Source organism: Sinohyriopsis cumingii, chromosome 4 (assembly GCF_028554795.1).
Source record: "Sinohyriopsis cumingii isolate HCF-2022 chromosome 4, ASM2855479v2, whole genome shotgun sequence".
Classification (NCBI taxonomy): Eukaryota; Metazoa; Mollusca; class Bivalvia; order Unionida; family Unionidae; genus Sinohyriopsis; species Sinohyriopsis cumingii.
In genome coordinates this window covers 63,999,156-64,012,883 of record NC_142964.1, presented here as the reverse complement: position 1 = coordinate 64,012,883, position 13,728 = coordinate 63,999,156, and the positions used below count along the sequence as shown (strand labels likewise).

At 32.5% G+C, this 13,728-nt stretch overlaps 1 protein-coding gene across 1 annotated transcript in view; it reads left to right on the top strand.

The window, feature by feature from the left end:
* LOC149801332 (HCLS1-associated protein X-1-like) overlaps positions 1-13,473 on the top strand; it is a 36,932-nt gene extending 23,459 nt beyond the window's left edge. Inside the window, exons 5-7 of the mRNA XM_089955381.1 lie at positions 1,551-1,711; positions 4,759-4,909; positions 12,891-13,473. Coding sequence (XP_089811507.1) covers positions 1,551-1,711; positions 4,759-4,909; positions 12,891-13,048 — 470 coding nt within the window. The 3' untranslated portion in view covers positions 13,049-13,473. The remainder of the gene's footprint in view (positions 1-1,550; positions 1,712-4,758; positions 4,910-12,890) is intronic.
* Positions 13,474-13,728: the final 255 nt, after the last annotated feature.

Sequence of the window (13,728 nt, the reverse complement as noted above, 5' to 3'; positions counted from 1 at the left end):
ATATATATATATATATATATATATATATATATATATATATATATATATATATATATATAAGAACTACATTTTAAAAGAAAAACTAACATTCCTATAATAAACCATAATTTAACAGAATAAATATAAATCACAAAAAATAATAGGTACATGTAGTACAAAATGTATTTTAATCCATATGTACTATGACTTGTCTAGTATTTTAATTATCTAGTTAATCATCTTTAGGTCTAATCCTAATCTAAAACAAGAAGACCCAGGGCTTTCATGTTGAAGCCATGATCAAAGTATTGCTGACAAACTTGACCCAAAACAAACTGTTGATACTAATAGGAAAGGGACTAGTGTATGGACTCATGAGTTAGGTTGAATACCAAAGACTCATAAAAATGGTACTAACAGCTGCCTCGCTAGGCACTCAGCATTAAGAGGTTAGTGTTAGGACTGGTTTGCCTGGTGTCAGGATAATGTGACTGGGTGGGACATCATGCTACATGTCTGCGGCATGATGCCCCAGTGCTAGACATCACTATAAACTGCCATACTGCAGAAATTGTAGCGATATGACTGAAAAATGTTTAAAGCTACGTTAAAAATCATAATCGTGCACACACGCATACACATTATAACTGTTATATCTGGAATCAAGTTAAAATGAAATACATTTTAACTGTTATACCTGGAATCATGTCAAAATGAAAGACATTATAACTGTTTTATCTGAAATCATGTTATAATGAAAGAAATAACTGTGTTTTATCTGGAATCATTTAATAATGAAGGACATTATGAATGTGTTATATCTGTAGTTATAACAAAGAATATTATAAATGTGTTGTATCTGGAATTGTGTTATAATGAAAGACATAAAATTTAATGTGTTTTATCAGGAATTGCATTATGATGAAAGACATAAATGTGTTATATCTGGAATCGCATTACATTGAAGGACATGATAAATGTGTTATATCTGGAAATGCATTATAATGAAGGACATTATAAATGTGTTATATCTGGAAATGCATTATAATGAAGGACATTATAAATGTGTTATATCTGAGATCATGTTATACTGAACAACATTATAACAGAGTGGAGCTGTATAATTGCAGTAATGATTGAACTAATTTTCAGCATAGTGGACTTGCAGTTCATGGGGTTTTAGGCATATAGTATCATACAATGAGATCAATGTAAAAAGGGAGTTCTAATGTCAGCAAATTATATGGTTGTGTTTTGTACCAATTACCTTTGACTAATTTGGTTTTTTATAAACTTCAGAAACATGATTACAACTGGCTAATACTGAGAAAAAAAATTGGGTGAGCAGCCATGCAACATGGTTAGTTACGGTACTGGAAACACAGCACTTTCCTTGGTGTAAATATTTTCTTTTATGTCTGTTTTGTTGTATCACTTCCTCTGGTCATATCAGGATTGTCAAGAGAAGTAGGTTTTGTAAAAAACATGAGCATGCACATGAATACATGTATAACTGACAGGAATATTCTTAAGAAAGAAAATAATAACACTTATAATCATTTCTGCAACAGATTTAGATGGAGATGTGGACAAGTATGGGATTTCCAGTATATTTAAAAATGCTGATGAAAGAGACAATGATTCTCTTGACATTGGGCAACAAGAGCCCCATGGATTTTCCAGGTCGTTTGGAAGGAGCTGGTCTTCAGTTACCGTCAGGGGTGCAGATGGGGTAAGGGTAGTTGTGAAAATTTGCTGGATTGATCCAGATTATAACCATGAATCCACACATAAATAAAGATATTGATATGCCTCCATCTTGCTTTCATGATCTGGAGAAATTATAATATTACATGTGCATTCAGCATGCATGTGAATATCACTTCATTTTCTGTTGTTGACTAGTCTGTTGCATCTGTTGTAATGACAGCCCCACCTCCATCCTTGCCAAACTGGTCATTCTCATTGAGTTGGACCTTATTCAATGGCCCGCATTAGCACTAACACAGTGCCATCTGTGGTGATAGAGTTGCTGTATTAAGTTGAAGTGTTAAGCTGCCAGTTTTCATGATGAGATATTTATATTGCATAAGTGATCAAGACATCATTAACCACATATACTTGCTTATGAGTCCAACTGCAAACTGCACAGACTCAGATCTGCCATTGCATAATGTGCAGTTTGTAAGAAGTAGTCAGTAGAACAAACATAATAGACCTTTATATGCACGCACATTAGGCTACTGCAGATCATGATCTATGTTATTTCCAGTTGGACTCAACTTATAAGCTAATATTTACGGAATTTCAACAAGATGAGTAACTGATTACAATATGTTGACATGATTATGTACACATAATAAATTTACATACCTAAATCATATTGTGGCAGCATGTTAGTCGAACAACATACAAATATGAATTTGCCATCATGGCCACATGATCATGTCATCATATTTCAGTTATTAACCTGATTTAAAGGACTTCGTCTTGATCATGTATGCTGTACAAATATTTTGTCATAACGTCACAGCATCTTAAAACTTTCATAGCCATCAGAGTAAAATCATATCAACCCCAGATCTTTTTTGGTATGTTTAGATGGGACTTTCAATCTCGTGTTCTTCATAGATGTTATCAGTCACTAATAAATGTGTGATAAAAGTCAAAGTCACATGTAGATAAAAAAATTCAGTTTTCTATTTTAAACGTGTGGTCACATTAAGGCCTTAATGGTGTTTCATCTTTCAGGCTTCCATCTGTGAAGTTTGCAGAATTATTTTATGAGATTTAGTGACTTCTTTTAGATATTCTTTGAACTATTTTCGTCTTCAGTGCACATAATCCAAATTGAATGAAAACTGTTATTTGCGTTCACTTTTACCAAAAACAACAAATAGCCTGAACTATTGAAAACATTTTCAAGACATAGTTAATAATAATAATAATAATGAGGACTTTGTATAGCGCCTAATCTTAAGAAGCTCTAATCGCTTTACAACATTAGACAACACCTATAAGATAAAAAACATATAATGGTATGATTACAAAAACAAACACCTTGAAATTAGAAAACATTAAAAAAACATATTTAAGGTAGGAAAGTTATTAGGTTTTTAAGTTTGTTCTTGCTGTCAAAATAAGTGAGTTTTGAGAGCCCTCTTGAATGTGATCACTATGTCTTTGTGTCTAAGTTCAGTGGGCAATTCATTCCACGTTGCTGGGCCCTGGTATGCAAAATAACGCAGTCCATATGACTTTGTTTTCATAGTGGGAATAATGAGTATATGATTGTCAGAAGAGGAGCATAAGTATCTTGCTGGCGTGTACACATGGGTGAGGTCAGATAGGTATGTTGGACTAGAGTCCGACAGTGAAACGTAGCACAGAGAGCAAATTTTGTGTTTGATTGTGGATCAAATGGATAGCCAGTGTAGGGTACAGAGCAGCGGGGAGGTGTGCTCTGATCGTGGTACACTAAGTATGATCCGGGCACCGGTTTTTTGAACTTTTTTGAAGTTTCTGGAGCAGATTTTGAGATGGACCAGACATAATTGAGTTACAATAGTCCAGTCTTGAAAGTACTGATGAACACACAAGTGTTTTAGTGGCATCAACTGAAAGATATTTGCGAATTGAGCTGATACATCTCAACTCAAGATATGCAGCCTTGCATATGTTATGACATGTTGGTGCAATGTGAGAGTACTGCCCAGAGTAATACCTAGGTTTCTTACTGATTGTGCGAATTAAATGATGGTGTTGCTGATATTTATTGTTTGAGGTAAAGGATGTGAATGAGAAAGTCTTTGTGTTGTGATCAGAATGGCCTCAGTTTTATCATCATTCATCTGCAGCTTGTTACATGTCATTCATGATTTCACATCAGAAATGCACCTCTCTACACCTTGGATGGTAGCATCAGCTTCAGTTGGATGGCTAGATTTGTATATTTGGGTGTCATCAGTGTACAGTTGGTGAGACACTGGATGATGATCTATGACACTTGAGAGCGACTGAGTGTACAGAATGAAGAGAACTGGTCCAAGAACATACTCCTATGGAACATCACAACATAGATAATAGGTGTTGATCTTGGATTTACATGCTGAAAGGCAACAAGTTACGATATATACATGCTTATAAGTCAAGTCCAACTGAAAACAATATAGACCCTGAACTGCATTTGCATAATGCACTGGTAGATCAGGGTTTGTTTTGTTTGTTCTGCTGATTACTTATAATAAATTACAGAGACCTAGATCATCAGTTAGCACATTATGTAATGGCATATCAGGGTCTGTGCAGTTGACAGTTGGACTTATAAGGTACTGTGAGATTTTACCTCAATGAGGATATACATAAACATATATATATATATATGTATGTATGTATGTATATATGTATGTATATGTATATGTGTGTGTGTATATATATATATATATATATATATATATATATATATATATATATATATATATATATATATATATATATATATATATATATACATGTATATATATATGGCTGTAAATCAAGTATCATATTATTGGCCACCCTGTACAGCCTATCTTGTTTTTAGAAATGGCATTAAACACAAAATGACAACCTTTATCATACAGTATACTGAATATTTTCTCAATGATAATCACATTTTTTTTAAGAAAAGAAATTTGCCAGAAATTTGTTTATAGGATGACAAGCATTCATGTCAAATATAACTTAGCAAGTGTAAGTTTGGTTAGTTCATTGACTGTTTTTATGTTTTATCATACACAGAAAGCAGAAATAAGACAGACTGTGAGAGATTCAAGTGGTAATGAGGAAACAACTGTAACCCGGACTATAGGAGATAAAAGCCATATTGTTACAACAAAAGATAAAAATGGGCAACGTGAAACAGTGGAGACGTTTCAAAATATCGATGAAAGTAAGTCGTTTTACTGCTCAGCATTTACTTTTAGGAGTTGCATAGCTCAGTTGGTAGAGTGCCCAGCATAGAAATAGCGGATTGCAAGGTTTAATCTTCTGGCTAGTTATTCCAAGTACCCATGAGGAAGGTTCCTTGCCTTAACTAGGCAAAGTGTTTGTAGCAAAGATAGCTGATAGCTGTCTCTGTTAATGTTTTGTTATAAAAAAAATGTCATACCACACAAATAAGGGTTATTCATCTTTGTTTTTACTTCTCTGTTCATATTTTACATTTCATAAAAGCTCAAGATAGGGCTTGTAAGACAGATGGCATGGTATTTAGCATAAGAGATAAGCATCCTGTTTTGATGGTTTTACATATGCTTGTAAGACAGATGGTATGGTATTTAGCATAAGAGATAAGCATCCTGTTTTGATGGTTTTACATATGCATGTTCAGCTGTAAAGATTAGTTTTGAACATGTATGCACATGTCAGCTTTTGTCTTGTGGAATTGAGTGTTTCAACTTCTCAATTTACTTAGATAATTATTAAGAGCATCTTAGTATTAGAATTTTTGCTCAGCATTTTACATTTTATCTCATGTTCTAGACTGAAACTGAAATTTCTTTCTAATTATGGATCAAACATTGAATATATATGACCAAGAACTTGAATGAGGGTAATAATGGTAGGGATCCACACATATTGAATGTCATATTTGTAATTGTGATTTAGTATAACATTTCATTTGTCCTGGACTTTAAAAGTTAATTCTTTGTGCTGTTTCTATGAATATCTTAAAGAGAAGTTTTATTTATTTTTTATGATATTTTTCAAGCCCTAGATAGAGCAAAAGAAAGTTTTTGTTCATGTTTTATATTTTTCCAAGCTGCCTGTATTGCAAAGAAAGATTTTATATATTAGGATGTTTTTCTAAGCCCTAGATATAGCAAAACAAATTCTTTTTTATTTTTCATGACATTTTTCTAAGCATTACATATACCAAATGAAAGGTTTTGTTTGTGTTTAACGCTATTTTTCCAAGTCCTAGGTATAGCAAGAGAAAGATTTTTTTAGTCTTTATATTTTTCCAAGTATTAGGAATAGCAAAAGAAAGCTTTTGTTTATATTTCATGATATTTTTCCAACCGTTAGATATACGATATATTTCCAAGCCCTAGATATAGCATTAAGAATTCCATAAAATATGTATCAGTGTTATAATTGTGTGTAAGTTCTGCTCATTAGTAACATAATGTGCCTGCAGATCAGAGTCTTTGTTGTTTGCTCTTCTGATTACTTCTTAAAAACTGCACAGACCCAGATCTGTCAATGCATTATGTGACAGCAGATCTGGAACTGTGCAGTTTGCAGTTGGACTCATTTAATAAGTGGTTTTATGAAGTACTTTTCTCACCCATTCAACAGAGTAATCTACCTGATTTGCTAACCTTACTTGTATCATCGGTCTGGTTCTCTCAATCCGGTTGTCTTAGCCATGGTTCATGCACTATTAACTAAATTTAAAAAGAAGAAATCCCTGTTGTCTTCTGCAGTTGCTGATGGAGTTTTTTTGAAAATCAAACAACAACATCTTATCGTCTCACCAACTTTGATAACTCACCATAAAAATCATTTTCATATGTACACACACAAACACACTCAAACACACACACACACACACACACACACACACACACACACACACAAGCACACAGTTGAGCTATTTGGTAGAGCTCCAGACACACAGGCAATACACATCACTGGCTACAAAAATCCAAACTCTTTCAAGAGCTACTGCAAAGCTGGCAACAAGCAGAAATGTGTTATATCAAAGTGGTTCTTGAAGCTGTCAAACACCCCCAATCTGCCCCAGTTGAATCAAACATAATAATGCAATTACAAATGAAAACTCCAGCACTTACCAATCAGAGTGGTTCATTCATCAGTTCACACGCTATTCCACAAGAAGATTTCCATGCAGTGTATCACTGCATTAGTAATAGCAATACTTGCCATAATTTAAAGACAGAAAATATAACTGCCCAAGAAAGCCATGAATTAGAAATCTGCTCACATCACTACACACTTTGTTAGAACTGTGTACCCAGTATTGTACTGCACAGTATCGTACCATTGCCTACCATAGAACATTTTCCAAATTTGAACTGATGAAAGTTAAAAGTTGATTGTATAAAAGATATTAATTACTTATTGTTATTTTCATTTGACATTCATTGATTAAATGGGATAATACAATAATAATATCAAATATTTTATGTTTCTATTTTCTCATGCTTAGAATTTGTGTATTTAGGTTTGTCAGTTCACCCTATTGTCCTTATTAACGTATTTTTTATTAATGCCTATTATTTACAAACAAATAGCATTTGCTTCAGATGCTTATTGTGTAGTACTTCCAGCACATAACAATTATAACTTTTTTCTTGATTTTTTTCCTTTCGTTTATGAAAGCGGCATATAAAGCCAGATTCTACTTAGATAATTATTCAGATTTTCGTAAAAGAGTACCAGACCTTATGACCGTAATAATAGAGAAGCAATTATCATACACCTCTCCCTCAATAACTCATGCACAGTGAGGTCCAAAAACAGAGACCGCACTGTAAGCGAGGGCACGAGCTACCAAGGGACCTCTGAAAAAGATCAAGAAATGATGCCATTCCTGCTAGACATCAAGAAACTGCGTGGGGTGGGTTAATGATTGAATAATCATTTTATAATTGTATTGAGAATAATTATCAATAAAGCATTTTTCCTAACAAAGTTGTTCATTCTGTATAAATTATATCTATTTTCAAGATGCCCAACATCTGAAAATAGTTAACATTTTTCAGCAACCTTTATGTGTATGCGACAATATTTGTGTGTTACATTACTTCTTTTTATTATTGTTAATTAGTCTGGTTCTCTGCTTGGTTTGTTATAACTGAGTGTGAAGCAGGGAGTCACAAAGCTGGGAACCAGACTAACTTGATACATCACCAAACAAGATTCCTTTTTTTCAAAGATTAGCAACATTAATCATCTACATCAAAACTCAATTTTTGTATTGTTAAGTTTGTAAAATATTGATGCCATCATATCATTGTAAGTAATAATGAAACTTCTCATCCTTTGAGGATATCTCTAAGTGCCAACTCAGGAATTCTCTGAAACTTGTTTCTCCACCATGATCTGTATCAGTGAAACAAAGATCTTTATTTTACAACATATTCATTTCACTTGGTTGCTTTGCTCACTTTGATTACATTTATGATTGAGTAGGTTAGTTTAAGGTATTTCATTTATAGTACATACACAATAATATTTATAACAGTGTTCAATTGATCAATTGAAATGAGTTCACCAGACATGTGACTGTGACCAATAGATCCTACGCATGTAGGATTCGTATGTCTTTTAACTTTTCTTTTGTTCCACTCCCCCTATTTGATACAAAAGACACAATTGACATCATTGTACAAAGGAAATCAGCTTTTAATTCAGTGTAACAATAGAAGAAGCATTTCTGCATGTCAGATATCAAAACACGATTGGTACTTAATTAGGTTCTCAGAGAAATGTTCGCAGACATAGCTGTTACAGTTGATTGACACATTTTATGTTTAAATTCAAGAGGACGTCTAGCATTTATAATGATTACACTTAAACCAATCTTAAAGAGAGAACTAAAGTACAAAATTTCACATGATAAAAAACGTATTTAATTGGTTTTAATTTATTAAGTACTGCCACAACTAGATGTAAGTGATATTTTCATTGAATACAAATTTCATTGAATATTTAAGTACTGCCTCCACTTTGACGTTATGTGACATTTTCATTGATTTAAATTTTGTTGCATTCCATTTCTGAAGGTGTACTAAGAATGTCGTTCGGAAAGAAAATAGCAGAAATATATGACTTCTCATTAAAAGTTGATAATTTTCTAGGCCCTATCTACAATTAATGAGCAATATATCAAAGATTCAGTTACCAATTTTCATCGTGATTTACTTCAGGTTCAATAAATTGGGATCAGTTTTTTTTTTTTTTAATAATGGGATCCATGCCTGACCCTGCATTATAAGCAGGTTTGCGAGTTATCAGGGTGTGAGTTATTGAGTGAGTGGTGTACCTGATTAATACTGTAGGTGTTGAATCTGCTAACTGTTATGCAAAAATGGATGGTTATTTTAATTTAATTAGAAGAAATTGGGTGAGAAGCAAAATTGTGAAATTTTTAGTCATTGGATTACATTATTTGCCTCATGGGGAGACAAGTAATGCAACCCTTTGACTGGGATTTCTTTGTCTCAGTACAAACCCTACTAGGAGAAGCTCTCAACTGTCAAGAGATGTGTCTTCAACTAGGATATGGGTAGAATCAACTGCATACAGACTTGTTTGATATTGAGAATTATTAAAACCTATTCCATTCTTATGAGAGTTATTTATTATAGCAGAACTAAAATTCTACAACTATAACATGAATAAAGTATGGTGAAAGGGGTTTATCCTGTCTGACAACATGTTCATTTGTAAAAATATGAAATATGTCCATTATTTAGCACATAACTGGATAAGGTATATTAGAAGGTTTTGAACCATTTTAGAATAGAATTTAACAAATTTCACAGATTGTGCAATAAAAGACCATTCTGTAGAATCAGCAGATTTTCAAAGACAAGTACGTGTACATCTAACATTGCTGGAATATAATTCTACTCTGTTTTTCAGTCAAATCATAAATTGTGTACAATTGTGTAATATTTTTTATTTAGTTGTTTCCTAGATCAGGAGATGCAGTTCTGAGATCAGAATTTAAGAGACATGTCTCCAGATTTTCAAACAGAAATTTGATTTTCCTGGTTTTTAAATACAAGTAATGATCCCTTGTTTTTGTGTAGCGGAGAAGGAACTATTGTACTATGCATAATTCAGAGCCCTTGCTGTAAAATGTCCAAGATCTGACCACAGGAACTTGTATATTCTAGAGTAAAAGCATGTAAACCTTGTGGTATTGAAGGTGGCCTTTAAGTAGGTCAATGTCATCTATAGATATCTAACTTAAAAATGGATTAAGAGGGGTCAGAATATACTTATGTGGTTATCTTCACTGACACGATTTCTATGTTAAAACAGATTTTCATGGAAAGACTTTTGTTCTTGGAGAATGGTGTTGGATTAAGATATTTCTAATCCGTTATGAAGATTTACTTAAGGCATCAGTTTTTCTATACAGTGTCTTTTTCCAAGTTACAAAAGAGTTGCTGCATTTTTCAGTCATTACTTTTCATTTAGCTTTTACCTTGAGTATATTATCTATTTATGCTCTAATACTCTTTAATCATGCTTCTAAAAAAATTTGGTTTGGTGCTTTATTGCACAGCAACACAAGTAGGTTATTTAGTCAATAGAAGTAAAGTGCCTTGGACACATCACAGTTACTGACCCAGGCTGGTCCAATGGTAGGATTTGAACCTACACCCTTTCAGTTGTGAGTCTGGCACATTAACCACTGAGCAACCATAGCTCCTCTAAAATAGTGATTTCATCCGATTTATCATCACATAGATTGCTGTTGTACAATTTCTTAAATTTATCCTCTCTCTCCTTTTCCAGTTGATCTTACAGTTTATTCCTGGAAGATGGTTGTTTTTTTTTGTTTTTCCATGTGTCATTATTTAGAGAGCTACCCAGATTAACTGATTATGATATTGTTTTTCATTATGTCTTTATTTAGAAAGCTTCCCAGAGTAACTCATTAAGGTATTGTTTTTCCATGTGTCATTATTTCAAGAACTTCCCAGAGTAACTGATTATGATATTGTTTTTCCATGTGTCGTTTTTTAGAGAGCTTCCCAGAATAACTGATTATGAATGGTAAAATGAAATGTCAGAATTTTCATATTCATCCAGTTTATATTGATCATTTATATAAAAGTTACAACATTTTTTGGTATTTGCATATTTAAGATCATCCAAAGACAGTTGTTGAATTTCCATAACCCTCACCCTCTTTCCCTGACACAGTTTACAAGATAAAGAGATAGGACAGTGATATTCCAAGCTTGCTTATTTATTAAAAGTACCCCTTCATGTATATTATTTGTGTGCATGATTTCCATTATGCCATGCATCTATATGACCAGAGTCTTCAGTTAATCCAATATTTGATTTCACAAGTTCTTGTTATTGTTTTGTGCATAATTAAGAGTGTCCATATTATGATTAAGAAGTGCTTTTCAGAACTCAATTATAACTATTAAGGAATTTTCAAATTTAGCACATATACAGAAAAAATATTTTTAAAAAAAAATATTGGAATTTGTATTTATTTATAAACTATTGCCAAAATTGTTGAAGTCATTTATTTGTCATTTATTTTGTGGTCAGAATAAAACAATTGTCATCTGGATCCTTAACTGCTGTTAAGTTGTTAAATATAAATGTGTTTTTGAACATAAAAGTTACCTCATTGCTGTTCCTGGCATTGTAACCTCATTCACTTCTCCATTATAGTTCTGTCTTTTTGGAAGAGTGACTGTCTGCCAAAAAAATATTATATTTATTTCTTCACCTAGAAATGATATCTTTTCTTTGGACTTAATCAGAAAAAAGCTTTTGGTGATTCAGGTAACCACTTCTTTTATTGCTCATGTGACAAAGTAGTACAGAGTGAATTGAGTTAATGATAAAGCAGCACATTTGATAGTTGATATGATAAACAGTGAATTGACACAACAATAAAGCATCACATTTGATAGTCGATATGATAAACAGAGTGAATTGACACAATGATAAAGCAGCACATTTGATAGTTGATATAATAATGGAGTGAATTGACACAGTCATAATGCAGCACATTTGATAGTTGATTTGATAAACAGAGTCAACTGACACAACAATAAAGCAGCACATTTGATAGTTGATATAATAAATGGAGTGAATTGACACAGTCATAAAGCAGCATATTTGGTAGTTGACATGACAAAAGGAGTGAATTGACACAGTCATAAAGCAGCATATTTGATAGTTGACATGATAAAAGGGGTGAATTGACAGTCATAAAGCAGCATATTTGATAGTTGACATGATAAAAGGAGTGAATTGACACAGTCATAAAGCAGCATATTTGATAGTTGACATGATAAAAGGAGTGAATTGACACAGTCATAAAGCAGCATATTTGATAGTTGATATGATAAAAGGAGTGAATTGACACAGTCATAAAGCAGCATATTTGATAGTTGACATGATAAAAGGAGTGAATTGACACAGTCATAAAGAAGCATATTTTTATAGTTGATATGACAAGCAGAGTAAATTGACACAACAATAAAGCAGCACATTTGATAGTTGACATGATGACTGTTCATTGACATATGATCAAAACATTCTCAGCCTGTACATGGTATCTGCAATTTATATTACACTAAAAGAATCATAGTTGTTTGCTCTCATTTTACCTAAAAGAGTGGGAGAGAGAAAAAGATTGAGAAAAATGAAATACTTGTGCTATAGTTTTTTTAATATTTTACATCTGTGAAAAATATTTTTTTTAAAAAGATATGTTAATTTTTTTTAATTAACACCCATAATGGAGGTATTATTTTTCTCTTATGCATGTATAAATTATGTTAGCTAAATATCTAAACTTAAACTTTGAAGTATTACACTTTTAAAGCACCCAAATATGTGTGACAGTACATGTAATACATATTATATTATATGTACATGTCGACACATAACAAACTTTTCTTTCCACTCCACAGATTCAATACATGAATTAATTTTCATTTACATGCTTACATGTGTCAGTTCCCAGTTGAACTTGGACTTCTTGCTTTGTAAAGAAGATTTGAGTACAGTGGAAATAGCCTTATTGGGACCAACAGTTGTCACATCTGCAGAGAAGGCTGGAATTATAATTAGTATTACTATTATTATTTTTATTAATATTATTTTTTGTTTATTTATTTATTTTCCAGAGGATATTGCCAATTTTAATGCCCAGTGGGACAATAAAGACGTGTCAAAGAAACCAATAAAGAGAGAGGATTTACTAATTCCACATCAAGGATCATCACCAACAAATCATGGATTATTCAGTAGACTTTTGGATATTTTTACAAGCAGGAATCAGTGAGAGAAAATACAACAGAAAGAATGAGTAATGGTTTGCTTTTTGAAATACACACCTTAATGTTCTTTAACAAGAACAAAATATCCAGGTTTTCTTTGAAGAAAGGTTAGCGTTAAATTTATATTTCTGTTGTAATCTTGGAAGGGTTACATTTAGAGTCAAAGATTTAGACCTGTAAAATTACATGTGATGTGCCGTTTTATCAATTTTGGTGATTTTGTAGCAAAGACTTAAAATGGAGATGGTGATTTTATGCCTGATTTATTTCATCAGATCACAAATAAATCATTGTAATGCAGAGATAGTTTTTGTTGTCAAATTTGTGTATAAAGTAATATGATGTTTTGTGAAAGTCTACCTTGTTTTAATACAGGATTGTTGCTGTCCAAAAAATATTTGGCATGAAATAAAATCTTTATTAATAAGAATGTCCTGTGTTTCTATATCTCGAAAGAAACATCTACAGTCAGAAGGGCTCAACATTCTTTACCAGTCAAATCAAAGCTGTTACCTTTTTCATTCACACTGTTCGGTTGAGCATCCTTTAATTGTCAATGTAGTTCTTACATGTGTTAAGAGCTTACTTGGCAGCTAGAAAGTTTCACCTTGTACACTATAGAAAGTTTTTGATAAAAACTTGGAATATATAGAGGATATTTGCTTGAAACGAGTGAATAACGGAA